Below are 17,220 nucleotides of genomic sequence, written 5' to 3' on the forward strand. Positions count from 1 at the left end.
CCCAATCTTTAGACAGCCACGGATCATAAAAGCAGAGATTTAATTATGTGCTGACTATCACCAACTTAGGGCAAAGTGAAACACAAGAAAATCAGGTTGTATAAAAGAGCATTTTGGGAAACTATTATAATGCATTTACCTGTTAAAACTGTTCAACACTCAAAAATCAGAAAAACAATATAACTGCTCTAAAAATAAGCTCTCACAAAATATGTGTAGCTGTATTTCAAATCTCTCGCAGCCCACCTGTGTGAAGGAAAGGCGTGGAATGAAAGCAACATATGTTGTTATTAGAAATAACCATCAAAAGCTAATCACTGCTTTCCTCAAACAGAAGACTTTCATTTCTGTGGTAGATCCACGAAATAAAAACTTGCCCCTCCCACCATGGCATTGGAATTAGGTACTGGAATTACATACTGAGCGATAAAGCGAAAGGTAGTCGTGGCAGGAAATGAGGGATTTAACTGGGGCATATAAAACTCCATTTACGAAGAGTAACTAATTTAATTACAGTGAAACTTCTATACAAAGGACAACCACCGAGAAGATTTTTTCGTCCGTTATAAGAATGTTTCCATCAACAGAGAGTTGATATGAAAAGAACGCAAATAAAAATTGTATTCTTATCTTGTTAGGCATTATCCAAATAATTATTTTTATTACATATACTGAAGGTCCCAAATCACACAAAAGCACTTTTTACTACACGTTGACTAAATTATGCTACACTCAACAAAAATACGTGAACAAAGTTTCTAGAAAAATAAGGAAGAAATTCAGAATAAAATAAACACAACGAAACAACAGGGCTACCTTCTTAGTTTATTTTAATACGAAATATTATTTCGAAATAATATATATTTTTCACTAATTTAAAATAAGTATTGACTAGTATAACTATTGACTAATACTTAAATTAAATACGGATATAAAATACGAAATAATTTTCCGATAATGATCTAATGTAATTTTAACTTAACATACAAGTCCTTCAACATAAGTTACACAAAATTATGTTCTGGATTCGTGAGTTAGTTGATTTATATTTCATGACTTGTGTTCGAAGCGAAAAGTGATTGGAGAGGCTCGGTGAGGACCTTTATAACATTGTCCATTAGGAGAGTTTCCGTTATATAGGGTGTATATTACAAGAAGTTTCACTGTAAAAATAATTTAATGAATTTCAAGCAAAAAGGGGACAGCTGAGTTTCTGAAACGCAGACGAACAATTCAAGGCTGGGTATCCTTCTCTGATAGAACAATTCCATGAGTCGTTGAAATCAGGACCAACTGCAGACAACTTTATTGTCCAGATAAGTTATCTTGTCAAAATGTGTCAACTGAAAAGCTCATTTCCTGCCAAATAAATCTTTCCAATTTAATACCCTTAATCTTACTTTGGCTATCATTCCTCGACAGAAACTAATCCTAGATAATGAAGCCGAAATCATGCTATGATTGATGAGAAATCGCCTCATGCTTATTGATTGCCACTAATTACTGATTTTATGTTCCATCTCACAATTATTCAGAATGAATTTATAAATTAAAAAAAAAAAAACCTACCTGGAACCTCAAGGTCTGCTCAAATGGTGGTATGATCTGCTTCAGGTTGATCTTGTTAGATGGATTCTGAAGTGACTGGTTCTTTGGCACAATATGCACTATCCAAGTGTCTAAAGCACCTGAAAAAATAATAAGGAAACAAATTAGGTGAAATTAAAAAATAAATTGGCAATAGAACTGTCTAATATTTATTTACTAGAATTAAAGTAATTAAATTAGAGACAGATCATTCGGTACTTCGGTTACTTATAACAAATTTTCCTGATGCTTACAGGTTTGACTCCTTATCTACAAACAGACAAAAGCATCATTTTATTTATTGAAGCATATAGACCTTATTAATTTTTCTTAAGCTTTACTATTTCATACGTGAGAGAGTTATTTTTATTTATTACTAGAGAATAATTAGTAGTTCTGTATTTCAAGAAGAAAATACAGTCACCCCAAAATTTTAAGTGTCACTAAGTTCACCTTCCTGTCGCAGTTTGTTCTCCACTTTAAAAGAGGCTTCCAAGAAAATCACTAGAATTAATTTTTTTCTAAAACTCCGATTCAAATTTCTTTACTGCAACTAAACCTTTCTTAACTTTTGTAACCAATTTTGGAATTCACACGGACTTTTCTATAGGGGACAAATTGGTGGGGAAATATATCTTTCTCAGGGGATTATAGCTACAAAGGAATAATTTTCAGAAATATCAGCACCATTGGGAGCGAGGTGGCTCAGTGAAAAGGCACTGTGCTTCTAACTAACTTCAAGGATTCGGATTCGAATCCGACTGTGAGAGATATTTATTCTGTGTGAGTCAAACATGTGGTTTCAGGGAGCCTTCAAAGGTCCACCTAGCCTCATCAACTAAATACCCTTAATTGGAGAAAAATCTAGTGGTCGAATGTGACTATGACCAAATCACCTCCTTGTATAACCGTTGTTCAAGAAACAGTATGTCCTTACAAAGTATTAAACGTCTGATCCTTAATGGGTTGTAAGCGGATTGTCATTTTCATCAGCAGAATCTCAGACAATTCAAGGTATCTTGGGGGTTTCAAAAAGTTCTTTATTTCTTTGTGTTATGAAAATAGACTAATTCCAAAGAGGTTTGATGTACCTAGGTTAGATATGTATCCCTATGTAGGGAACTACGTTTTTTGTCGACTATCGGCATTTACTTCTAAACAGTGCTGCGCAAAAATTAATTGCAATTACTAATAACAGTATGATATAATTTAGATTACTTTGGTTTAACTAGTAATTGTAATTTCGGACCATTATTACAATTACTGTGGTTCATCAAGTAGTTAAAATTACTAGTCGAAATTATAATTTAATTTCAAAGTTTCCAAATGACAGTAATTAGAAAATAGTAATTACAATTAATCTTTGCCAAACTCAGCTTCCAGGACACTTTGTTTACATATTTGCTCATCAAGACTTTCAAAATGCATAATATTACTGTGGTAATGCCAAAGGTTAATATAAACTAAAAACAATATTACTCATTTGAGCACTTTAACTTATTAAATTAAGATTAAATAATCATTTCTCGCAAGTGTTCGTGACGTCATCCCAAGTACAATATAAGTGACTAAGAGAAGAACAAACACAAAGTGAATAAATTCTAAAGTTAGACAAAGGTTACATCGGTCATGGAGGATTATTATTTAATCCTACATAATTTAAGAATGGTTCAAGAGGATGGTTTAATAAATGAGGGTACTCAAAAATAGAAGAAATAACAATTTATTACAAACTTACGTTTCGACCAACGTTCCAAATCATCATCAGGATAGTTTCTTCTATATTTGAGTAGTTCTATATGTATATCTAGTGGGACCATTTTCCTTATTGGTAAGAAAATGTTTAACTATGATTTTAATTTTTTTTTAGACTCGTCAGCTTAGTCCCAGCTATTTCCTGGGATAATAAATTAACTAATATTTACATAAATATTCTCTTGAAGGATATATTTATGAAAACAGGGAATAGTAAACGAGCTAAATATGAAATGTATTTATACAAGAAAGAGAAATACGCAATTGTTTAAAATGAATATTTCAAATATTTATTCCAGAACGAGAACTAAAATATTTAAAAGCTTCAAAAGACTAAATAAATAAACAAGTTTTAAACGTAATTTTAGACGGAAACTTTTTAAGAGAAGATCCAAGAGGGAAAAATAAACAAACTCACTTTAACAGTTACAATCATGTTTAAGACAAGTATTTAAAATATTTTAAATCATGGATTAACTGCGTAGTAAAATATATTACCTAGTTGTATAGGAATATTTTATTGATTCCTATTTCCAGGTACTAGAAGATCAGTGAAGATGGGATCTATGTTTTGCTCTGTTATTATAATACAAATGCTTAGTTATTGGCATTTCTTATTTTCAATCACCAAGAATCATCTTTAACAATAATAAAGGCTTAGCAAACCCGAAGGTTCGATGCCGATACTAACGTTATCTACCCCCTCTACATAACCCAAATCTACCAAATCAGACTTAACGCAGTACTCCCATCGACATTTTAGTCTAACTGAAGAAAGTTCACCTATATTAATTATATTTTAGGGATTCGTTCACTACTAAGCCTCACTATCTTACACGCTAATTTTATTCAGCGCAATGCTAAACTTGAATTATATTTACAGGGTGTAGTTCCCTAAATTCAGCTTAGTGTAGCCTTCTAAATTCTCCTGCTAAATTATTCTTTTCCAGTCCGAATATTTTACGTAATGATTTATTTTCAAAAACCTATTTGTGTTATTCTCTGACCGCACCTCCAACTATTTTCTTCTCATAAATATTATCCACGGTCGACTATCTTCTCATCTATTAATGAACAATTTTTCCATACAATACTTATTTCTAATTTTCGCTTTTTTATTTCTCCAGACATCAGAAAAATAAACTAAAACAATATAGTGATTACAATGATAAATTTAGCATTGAAATATTTTGACAAGGAAATAAAAATTTACCTAAAGAAAAAAATTTAAAAAACATTTTTATTAAAATTAAAATTATTTTAATTTTAAAAATGTTGTATTCTCATTTCGGAATTCAACTTTAGTATTAGTGAAAAATATCAAAAATGCGTGGAAATACATATCAAGCAGACAAACTTTGCGGCTCTCGTAGCATAAACGTCTAAAGAAGTGGGAGTAAGCTGCCACTTCCTCTGGCCTAGCAATTACAAATCTCGCAGCTTTAATCCAAAATCGTATTTTTCTCTTTACGATCATCCTATGCTACCAAAAATGAATCTGTTTGCGCAGACTTGTTTTATTTGCTTGTGGTCAAGTGCCAATAAGCTCACTTTTTTTGATTTACAAATAATAACAACGATAAATTTTTTAAATCCCAAAATAATTACAACGAAAATTAATGAAACAATTTCAGTAACTTCTATGGGGCTCTAGATGGTAAATCCGTTTACAGATGGGAAATTTATTATTCCGTATTCAAATGAGAAGAAAAGTAAATTTGCCACGAAAGTGCTGCCATCTCTTGAAAAAAAAACTTGCTAAAAATCGGTACATTTAGCCTTAAGGAGCTGTTCTTCAGTAAGTGTGAGAGGCCACATTTCGTATTCATAAAGAACAGTGGGAAAGAGAATAGTTCTATAAATTCTAACTGTGAAGTTTTTGGACAGAAGGTGCTAGCTAAACAATTTCTAAATTGAAAAATAACAAACATTTACCGCCTATAATCTCGTTTTTGTTTCTACATCAATTTTTTTTCTATTTACCGTAGAACCTGAATACGTAAACCTGAAATCAAATGTATTTCCTTCTATATCACAGAAATTGGAACCCGTTCATACTGCTTACATTGTATTTTATTGTATCCGTATTTATTTCGAGACCTATTTCCTTTCTCGAGTTTATCAACGTAGTTGTATTTAGGTTTATAGATAAAACTACATTACATGAACTGATAGAGAATACTTTTTTCTAGACCAAAGGAAAAAACTATGCGACATGGCCAAAAATTAAACTTACCACCAAATGATCATTTCAATCCTTCGATTAAACTTCATCTAGAGGGAGAGTACAGTTATTATTCTATTATTTATTTTCGAAATTCCAATAATTAAATATTATTGATAAGTTTCCACAATAAACTATAAATTAACAATACACAATTTGTTACAAAATTTTATGTACCTTGAAATATTAAAAAGTTATATTTTAAAACACTGATAAAACATTAATTGGATCAAAGGCTTAAATTAATTCATTTGTTATTCATTTATAATTTATTAACATTGAACTCCGGTTATGTTCTGAAATAAAATAACGTAAAATATGAGCTTAAATATCACTAAAAAAATTGACTCGGAATTTTGAACTATGTTATACATAATAAAATTTAAAAGGAAATATAAGCAGCAATCTATACAATTTTAAAATACTTCTGTCCCCTAAAATGTTGTATTATAGTTAGTTGCTTTCTCTTACATTCAAGGGTTACACCATAGTGTCAGCTTTTTACAATATTATGTAAATGGTAATCAACAGGTTGTTTGCCAACTGACTCGTGTAAGAAACAAACCTGCTTCAGATTATAGGTGGGGACATGATTTAGAAGTTTCTTTTCCTTATGAATTCTGAAATCTATTTAATTTATCAGCAAATGTATCCAATCTCAGAAATAATAGACAAAATGTAAGCTTTACGTGATTGCACAAATAGGAATGTCAAAAATCTGTTCAGTACTGGTGGTGGCGTTGTTGCAATAACTGATTAGTGGAGAGGCAAGATATAGTTCGCAAACATTTTAACCGGATTTCTCAACTTACTGGATGTTTGGGGATTATCCCTCAAATCTGTTTTTCTTTAACATTTTTGGAAAGTTGGCCTCGCTATTCCTAATTAGTTATATGTAATTTCGAGTATAATACTTTATTTTCAATAATGTTAATAATAATAAATTAATTTGAATTTAAATGATAAGATAAAAAATATTTTATATTAAATTTAACTAGCTTTAATTTGAGTGCTGGCAGACATCTGTACATCCTATGGTTTCTGAAATAAAGTTTTTCATAAATCAATTTTCAGTTTTAAATACTATTTTCATAGTCGATCTGGATGACTTGAGAATGTTAAAAATTCGCAAGAACATCAATATTTTATATAGAATATTATTTAAGTCATCATTATTTCATCAAACAACATTTCGGAGTGATTTTTCCATCTACAAGTAATATAATTCCTTCTGGTTAGTTCGAACTATTACTTTTTAGAAATTCTATCATCAAAGCTATTAACTAGTAATTAAAGAACTAACCATAAGTTTACCTGAAGGTAGAGAAAATAGCCCGAAACGGTGTTAGGTGAAATAACGATTTTAAATAATATTCTTAATTAATAATATTCTTTTTCCTTATCATCCCAATACGTGACTAATAAAGTTCCTAGAAAATAATCAAGAATACATTTATTTGTTATGGTATACCGAATACAAAAAGAGCATACAAATACAAATACAGGTACTCAGTAAGAATAGTAAATTGAAAATTCTTTATCTAAATTTATAATGACAACTAACCAGGTAATTTTATTTACATTTCTCACAATTAAAACAATTATTGCAAATTTTACGTTATTAAACAGACAAAATTTTACATCATATTCAAGAGTACGTATCTTTATCTTAAGTTTGAGGTTTTGAGTTTCATATAAAAATAACAATTTAAGTTTCGATAATATGATTTTATATAAATAATATGATAGTGCTTCTCGGATTTTATATAAATAATATATCAGTATTTCTAGGGCTTCAAACAAATAATATGATAGTGCTTATGGAATTTTATACAAATAATATATTAGTACTTATAGGACTTCAAACAAATAATATGATAGTGCTTATGGAATTTTATACAAATAATATATTAGTACTTATAGGACATCAAACAAATAATATGATAGTGCTTCTCGGATTTTATACAAATAAATGGCCTGATAATTTTCCAATTCTGGGTTCCATTCTCTTGATATGCGAACACATGACAAAAAATTATAGCGACCTTCTAATGACGTATCACAAATGATAGCTTCTGTGGCCTAGTTAGATGAACCAGCATAAAGCGTGGTTGTGTATTTCCTGGAAAATCCCTTTTGAGAAGTAATTCTTAGGTAAGCTATGGAGCAACTGATCATTAAGGAGCGTCTGCTATAATGAAAACCCAACCGTACCACGGATTGTAGGTCGATGTCTGTAATAACGTGAGATCTTCAGGCTCGAAATCTCTGTTGTCTGCCACCGGTGCCTTAGCCGTGAACAGGCCAAAGGTTTCTTGATTTATTTTGGTTGCAATTTTTACAACTGTTAAATTTTTATTGTTATTTCTGAAAGGCCGTAGTCCAAGAGATTCCCCAAAAAGGTTGTGAGAATCACTAACTAAATAATCTGTTACATCCAAAAATATTTGGAATTTATTATAAAAAATGTATAACAGATATAGTTGTAATATAGTATCTCAGTAAAACAAATATATTTAACTTAAGAAATAATAGCAGAAACAAAGGGATCGGGCAAATTGTCCAACAAAAATTTTATTGAATATAATTAATTAATATATACCTGTATGAATTAATATGTACCCCACCCACACTGGGAAAACCGGATAATCCAAGTCAGACTGTTTTTGAGAAATTGTGTTTTATGGGTTTTCCAAGAAAACCATGGACGTATTTTTTTTATAGTTCCAATCCAAATTTCTTTATAAATACACTTTTTTTTTTTTTTTTAAATTTCTGTCACTATTTTTGAAATTTAAGACGAACTTCCTTTTCTACATCAACCTATGAGTTGAAAAATATAAATTGATCAGTCAATTACAGCAGCTAAAGAAAAACAAAAAAGTAAATCACTGGAATAATCTCCCGCAATGAATTTTTCAGGGTACTATCTAGGGGATTTCAAAGACTTCATATTCCCAACTTTGCGAAGCTAGACTAATCTCTAAGATAAACTTAGGTCTAATTTATTTTTTCTCTCTCTTCTGTCCAAAAATATAGAAGTTAGAACTTACAAAACTATTATCCTTACCACTGTTCTGTTTGAGTGCGAAACGTGGCCTCTTACTAAATCAGAACACGAACTGAATTTGGAGGGGCGTAACTGGACAGAAGTATGTAGAGAGCGATGTGATCAGAGTCACGCTCGACCGATTTATACACAATCAAGGGTACTCAATTTAAGAGGCTGGGTGGACCCCAGGAGGGCTCCGGAACCCACAGTGTTGACTAACGGCTACAGAGGAACAGAAAACAATTTGAACCTGGGTCCTAGGAGTTAGTAGCATCGTGCCTTATCATGATGCCACCGCGCTCCAGGTACCTTTATTATTATTATTTTTTTTTTTTTTAAGAAAAACTAGGCATCAAGGAACGAAATAAGAACAAAAAATATGATGTACTCGTTTTTTTATTAGTAACTGAAATGTTCAGTTCCAGTAGAGGAGCTTAAATTTAAATTTTTATTACTTGACTAATTCCTTGTTAACTTCTGAGATTTCCCTCATTATAGTTATTATTTTTTGAATAATGCTTTACCATAATTTTAAGAAAATTCTCAAATTTCCAAAATCGCAAGTCACCCATAACGACGTCCCTGCCTTCTGGACGGACGTTCAATGGTCCAAGTCTTTGCTGAAGATAAAGAGCAAATAGTCAAATGATACTATTACGGTAATTGTGATTGATAATATAAAAGTATACTTCTCAGGTATGAGTACCGTAATTAACTTTTTTTTCTCTTGTTATTGAAACGAAATACGGTATATGAAAGGGTATTGTTTGAAATTCTATCGATAACCCAAACGAAATTCCTGAGATAGATAAAGGGATTTACCTTGTTCTTTGTCAGGGCTACCAGCCACTATCACGAGAGCACTCGAAATATTCGACTACCTGAGCTTACACGGAAAAAAACACTTCATGGCGTTTAGATATTAGTGATAAGGTTGTCTGTTTTTTAGTTTTTTTTCTTTTAACTTAAAGAACAAAAGCAAAACAGACGTAACATCAAATCAGGAATATCTCTAAATATGAAATTGAATAAAATAAAATTTAAAATGAGAAGGCAACCGACCACGTGTTAGGCCAAACGGAATTAATCACAAATTTTAAATACTTTATAAATAAATGAAAATTGTTTTCATCAAAACAAGACTAATCGATTACTCTGAATCAGAAATATTGGGCTGAATTGTTGACACTAAGAATTCAATAAGACGAGTTAAAGCAAAACAAAAACTCTTTGAATGGAGACCAGTAAACATAAAACAAAATAGTTAAAAGAACTATTAAAAAAATAGTTAAAGATCTGAGGCTATAAAAAAAAAAAGTGAACAAAATCATTCCTGATATTTAAGGAAGTCTTTTGACACCGAGTGCTTAGAGTGCTCTTTGTCGCATAAAAACTCTTTACCACAAATAATTATTTCGCTGATTATGAACTATACTTTTTTTTTTTTTTGCTAAAAAGGAAGCTATGTAGCTATTAAAACAAAGTAATTAACCAAAGTACATTTCGGTCCTGGGAAGTAACGAAAATGAGTTGGAAAGCCTCGTACAGACATTAGTAAGAGAAGCAGAGGCATTCACGTAAAAGAAGACAAAACAAAGTATGTGATTGTAAGGTGAAAAATTCACCCTAGAGAAATAGTCTGCAAGGATGACAAATCGAAAGTTTCAAATACCTCGGCTCCAAAATAACTTCGATAAATTACCAACGGAGTGAGATAGACCAGCGTATAACAAGCACAAACTGAACCTTCTTGTCTTTATCAAGAATACTGGAATCCTGAAAAACTTTAAAGATCTGAAGCTACGGATACACAATGACATGAAAAAAACCAAAAAAAAAAACAGAAGTTATTAAAACCATTAAAACAAAATAGTTCTCTACCCTAATTAAGAAATACTTCTTCCTGAACCGATTATTCATGAACTTTGCTTTGGTTTTAGGAAGCGTCTTTTGATATCAATGGAGAATTTCGAGTGCTAATTTACAACATTTTTTGTTTTTTAAATATAGTCTTTTGTCACATATAGACTGTTTTTACATTATTATTTCGTTGATTATGAACTTTATTATTAATATTATTATTTTGATAACATTTTAGCTATGTAACGACTTAAAGCAGTAAACAAAACTACAATTCGGTCCTAGGAAGTCCATGGAGCATCGTTCGGCGGAACTGAACATGGTATGAATTTGAATTAATACAGAGAATTTTCGAGTAGCGTGTTTGATGCTCTTAAAATCGAACACTCATAACAATATTTTACATCTGCATTACATATATATCAAATTAAAAATTTGTATAACTGGGTTACAACCTATGAAGAATCGATCTAGAATTAGTAACTAAGTTAATATTCAAAAATATCCTTCAATCAAACGATGTTAATACTCACATATTCCAGCCATATCGGAAGTGTTACGAATAACTGATGTTTCCGAGAGAGGTCCGAATAGATGGCGTGAAAGCGAACTGAACAAGGTCTGTAGGCTCCAGGCATACCATCTCCCATTGAGGCTAGACTGGACGCTCAGGGCTTTCCATTATCATACCTGGAATCTTGGCTGGGAATTCCAGGTTTCCAGAGATTAGTTATATTTAATACGTCAGAGCGAAATCGAGATGTTTTAGGGATATAGTCAACTCCCGATAAACCGCGAGTTTATTATCCGTGTGTGTGAGGCAGCGATGACATAAATGAAATCTTACAAACTAAACATTACACGCAACTCAATTCCACTTAAAAACGTAAGTTTTTTGAATTTTATTTTGGCACCTAGAGAACAAAATAATTGAGGTATTTTCCACAAGTGTTGATACCTCTAATTGTAGAAAATTATTGTTAAACAATTATGTTGCATTGTAGGTAGATTAATTAATATTTTTCTGATAATATTTTAATAGTAACATCGAATTAACAGGGAAAAAATTATATTTTGAAATAAACTGACAAAGTTTTGGTTGAAGAATTTTAATTTACCATAAAACCTTGAACCATTGAAATGTGGATATATTAAGTTTGATAGAAAACTCAATTATTGTTGAGTTAAAAAAAAAAATACTTTCGGTCATTGTAGTCGTTCTATAATTTCTAAACACCCCACTATTTTAATGATAATGATAATGAGTGGGAGTGAGTAGCTCATTGGTAAGGCACTGCGCTACAAATTCCAAGGACCCGGGTTGGAATCCGGCTATGGTAGATAATTATTTTCTGTTTCAATGTAGCCGTGAGTCAGCCCTGTGGTTTAGAGAGCTCTGCAGCCTCATCAAATGGGCACCTTTAATTGGGGAAAAATCTGGCGGTCAAGTGTGATCATGATCACCTCCTTGCAAAGCCATTGTTCAAGAAACAGTACTTGCTTACAAAGCATTAAACCTGGCCTTTCATGGGTTGTAGCGGTACATATTTAATTTTTTTGTTAATAATGAATGCTCTGCGAACCCGGAGGTTCTATGCCGATACCACCAATCGATATGATTTTGAACAATAGCTTGAGTAATTAAAACCGATCAAAATCAAATTCCGCTGCTCTTTAAAATTATAATTTTTTATCTGCCCCATTCTCTGCCTGCTACAAAATAATTAATTACTCAATTTATTTAGGCTTCACAGTTTCTAATAGCAACTACCTTTTTCAGCGTTCTCATCTTAACATTCTTATCACCGCTATCTCGACTTTCAGTTCCCACATAGCGAACCCAACCTCACTAACGCCGATCTAATTAAGAGTAAGTTTAAAAACAAAATGGGAATTGGTTTCACAGAACAGCTTTCATTCCATGTCCACACAGAGGCATTGAGAGACAATCAAGCCAACGATTAACTTCCCAAGGTAACTAACTGCCGATCAGGGGCACTCTTTCCTTTCTAACAAGTCCAGTTTCAGTAAGTAGTGATTTAGCTTATTGTAGTGTCCACGTTGGAACTTGCAGGTTCTATCATGGCTGCTATTGAAGTCTCATCACGATTTTCTTAATCGATACTTTTCTTAGTTGAAGAAAATTTGGAAGACAAATTGAAATAAAATGATGGAAAAATACTTAGGAAAAAAATAGCAACTGCATAAATAGTCACTTTTAATATACATGAGTCATTAAAAAAAAGAAGTAAACTATCACTAATTTTAATTGGTCCTTCGAATCAATTTTGAAAATTACTCCTTGTGAGCATTAGATTGCACTGAAAATGTACTCAGGTATTATTTACAATAATGATATATTTATTAAATAAATCAAAACTTGTATCCTATTTTGTCTCAACACTTTTTATTTTTCACCAGTCCAACGTTTCGGCCATTTTAGCCATCCTCAAGGACATCTTAAATTATGATTTCTTCCTCACATTAAATTTAGAGTTACTTTTGCAGGCTATTCTGCCCAGGTCATTCATTAAGTATAAGTTAAAAGCCTATTTTTAAAAATTTTAAATCATAAATATTTATTTCATTGCTTATAAATGGTTTGTTATATGGTAGTGAATTTGTGTGGATAATCTTACATAAGAAGAATTAAATATTTATGATTTTAAATTTTAAAAAATAGGCTTTTAACTTATAATTAATGTATGACCTGGGCAGAATAGCCTGCAAAAGTAACTCTAGTCTTGAGGATGGCTAAAATGGCCGAAACGTTGGACTGGTGAAAAATAAAAAGTGTCGAGACAAAAAAGGATACAAGTTTTGATTTATTTAATAAATAATTACCTTGTCTCAAGAAATTGAAATAATATAATTAAAATAATGACATAGTTCGCCAACATTGTCTATAGTTAAACGTATTGCGACGAGCATTATAGTGACATCATTAATATATGGTATATAAAGCTCTGAATACCACCACTATCATTTTAAAACAAAAGTAGTAAGAGATGAACTATGAAGTAGCATGAATGGCAAAAACAAGTTCCTTGAAGTGGACAGATCATCAAGATATTGCGAAAGTGTAAGACAAAGCAAACTGTGAAAACCATAGGCCGACATTCTTCAGCATTGATTGCAACAAGCCCCTAAACGGAATTATTTTTCAGGTATTCCCCTCACCAAGGATGGAACGGCCATCAGCTATTAAGAGAATCGCTGTCGCCACTCTGACGCAAAATGGATTCCATTCCCTAAGAGATCTCTTGCGCCCATTGTTGCTTCACACAACGCAACTCCGGGCTCCGAGTCCTGCGTCGTGGATGCTCCACTCGTTCCGAGCTAGGTCGAACCCATTACACCTAAGGAGACATCAGGTTGCAGCCATCCATGTCCTTTTCACCGTTAGGAATAGCAACACGAGCTAACCTTGCACCCGAAAGAAGCATAAATTACTGACAGAAACTAACTAAACTTTCTCTAAACTGGCTCCTTGGAGAAATGGTTGGTTAAGATAAAGTCATCCGAGATTGAAAGAGTTAAGATATGGTTATGGCTGCATCATTACTAATCCTCGCGAATTTCCAAGCTATCATACGATCCCCCAAACTGTAAATTATGTATCAATTCATCATCAAGCGCTTTCTAAAATTATAATTTCAAAAGTCGAAACCTATCTGTAAGCTATTTCCGACATTTGAAGTGATATTTTATTTGTATGATATTTTGAAACTACATGAACTGAACTGAAACATCTTATAAAGATTGTCCCTAAGACTAAGATTAAGTTTGTCAACATTCGTTTATCACACAACCGAATTCAATAAAACGCTATAAAACGTAGTGAATTGGATACAATCAGCGATGAAACAACAGTAAAAAATCCAGAGAACAACAGCAAGAAATACAGTTTAATATTTAACAGAACCAAAAAAAAAAGTCCAAAATATCGACTAACGATTAATTAACGAATACAAATCATTATAATTGATGGTTAAATTATTAAATATTTTAATAACTATTATTACTAAATAGTAATAGTAATAGCTTAGAGAACCCGAAAGAACGGTGCCGATATCAACAATCGTTCTCAACAAACATTTGTCCAATGACGCCCATCCAAACTCCAATATACTAGACCATTGTTTATTACTCATTAAATTATAGTGAAATAAAAAAGCTATATTTTATTTTAGCTGAAATGGAACGAAAAGAAAAACTGTATTAAAGAGATTAGTTATATATATGTATTTGCTATTGACAAATGTGAGGTAAAGGCTCAACACTCAACAACGTTTTATTCATAAATTAGATAACACTTGAAACCTTAAACCGTCAATTTTCAAATCCAATCCCTAAAAAAAATGCATTAGATACTGACAATGTTCAGAAAATATGTATAGATCATTATACTAAATAAAAACTCTCAAAAACATATTATAATTCCTAAAATAACAAATGATAACATTATGTTTGTATTAAGATTATAAATGTGTTTTTATTTATAATAATATTTTAATTTTTGATATAATTGTTTTTAATTTTAATAATGCAATATGTTTTCATAAAACGTTGAGTGATTAAATCTTTTTACTAATAGGTCTAAATGATATACATTTTTTAAAAAAATGTTGAGAGCATTTAAACATTTATGTATGATTTTAAAAACTGGAATTGCAAACGGTCGTTTTGATTTCTGAAACGTTATAAAAATAAAGAATCAAATGTGCGTGAATTTTCATTAGTGCTTGTTTTCCTGGAAGCTGCTCCGTTAAATAGGAAAAAACCAGGCTGGTTAAATCCCACTCTTCTGAGTGGTTTTTGTAACAGAGTTTCGCCTGGTAGTCTATTGGTTAATAAAAACCATTATCCATAAATTCTTGAAGCCTAGTTTTTCGGAGACGGTGTGTGAAAAAGATAAAAATTCAAATCCAAAAAACCATGTCTCTCTTTTTATTCCTTATCAGTTACCAACAATCAACCATGGTATCTGAAATGAAAATGGCACCCGAGCCTTCTCACATAATAATAAAAGAGCCCAAGAGGAGAAAAAAGGCAGTTATTTCACCCTTGTTTCTGATTATTTTATTGAAAACTATGTATAATTACTAGTCAAAATTGATGAGTCTGCCAAGTATAGGCAGGGGAATAACAAATGGTGGCTGTTTGAAAAGTTAAACAAAATTAATTTTTCGTTCAGAGCTCTATATCTTTAAAACTAATAACATCACTAAAAATCTTGAGATAACACAATTTAAAGAAGAGTAAATTTGATAAAATATGAGCTCCAATAGAGAAGAATAGAGAGCTATTTACGTTCGATAGTGTAGTAAAAATGAACAGAAAAAGCAGAAGCTAGCGAATTTATTTTGAGAAATTTATACCTCAAAAACAAATAGACAAGCAGATGTCTATTAGCACTCGAATTAAAGCTAGTCTAATGTGATAAGTAGCTCATGAGGTTTATGTTCGTAGAAATAGTGTTTTTCATGATATTTGCTCAAATAAATTGATTTAAAGTAGTTCCGAGAGTTTATCCGAACAACTAGAAATTAACATTTTTTGAATTTATTTTATCAATTATCACAACAAATACTACTCCTACGAAGATAAAAGTATAATTATAATATTCATTTAAAAATTTTTTTGAGGTTAATGACTTCCATTTTTGAATGAATTATTTATTAATTAATTCTTCATGACATTGTACAACGTTTCGGGACCACTGTCCCATATTTATGTACTTTAAAAACTAACTTTATCATGATAGAACATCACTTCTTGTAGTTTCAACTGGTATTCTACTTCTAATCTTTTCATATGGTTTTCCCTCATTTCCATATCTTCGTCTAATCTGGATTATCTCTCTAGGAAGTCTGGTGAGTCAATTCATTTAGAAATTTTTTTGAGGTTAATGACTTTCATTTTTGAATGAATTATTTATTAATTAATTCTTCATGGCATTGTACAACGTTTAAACATATGAAACATATGTAAGATTAGAAGAAGAATGCCAGTTGAAACTACAAGAATTGTTGTTCTATCATGATAAAGTTAGTTTTTAAAGTACATGAATATGGGACATTGGTCCCAAAACGTTGTACAATGTCATGAAGAATTAATTAATAAATAATTCATTCAAAAATGGAAGTCATTAACCTCAAAAAAATTTTAAATGAATTGACTCACTAGACTTTCTAGAGAGATAATCCACATATAATTATAATTAAAAAAATAAATAAATAAAAATTAACTACTGTATATTACGTTTAACTAACTTTAATTTGAGTACTAATAGACATCTGTAAGTTTTATGGTGCCTGAAAAATATATTTCTAAAAATAAATTCTCTAACTGCTGACTGGTCAGTACATTTTTTATAAAATGTTGCTTTTTAAAAAGCCTTATCTCGGGAACTATTGAAAGTAAATAGGGCTCATATTTTAAAAAAATTACTCTATTTTAAATGATGTTCTCTTAGATTTTCCAGTGTTGTTGGTAGATTTAAAGATATAGAATACCACATTAAATTTTTTTTTTCTAACGATTTGAAACAACTTGGCAGACTCATCAATTGTGATAAGTAATTATACATAGTTTTCATTAAAGTAATCAAAATTGGGGTGGGATAACTGCTCCTCCCCCCCCCCCTCCCTGCTCCTCCCTCTTGTACTATAAGGCCATCATTGGAATGAGTAACTTAAGGTTTTTAAACTTTATTTTTCACTTCGTAGATGTTCAATGT

The 17,220-nt window shown here is 31.2% G+C and overlaps 1 protein-coding gene across 1 annotated transcript in view; it reads right to left on the minus strand.

The window, feature by feature from the left end:
- LOC106686172 (cordon-bleu protein-like 1) overlaps window positions 1-17,220 on the minus strand; it is a 114,198-nt gene that overhangs the window by 35,684 nt on the left and 61,294 nt on the right. Inside the window, exon 4 of the mRNA XM_067046346.1 lies at window positions 1,570-1,688. Within this exon, the coding sequence (XP_066902447.1) occupies window positions 1,570-1,688 (119 nt within the window). The remainder of the gene's footprint in view (window positions 1-1,569; window positions 1,689-17,220) is intronic.

This window comes from Halyomorpha halys, unplaced genomic scaffold (assembly GCF_000696795.3).
Source record: "Halyomorpha halys isolate HHAL.00 unplaced genomic scaffold, Hhal_1.1 Scaffold788.1, whole genome shotgun sequence".
NCBI lineage: Eukaryota > Metazoa > Arthropoda > Insecta > Hemiptera > Pentatomidae > Halyomorpha > Halyomorpha halys.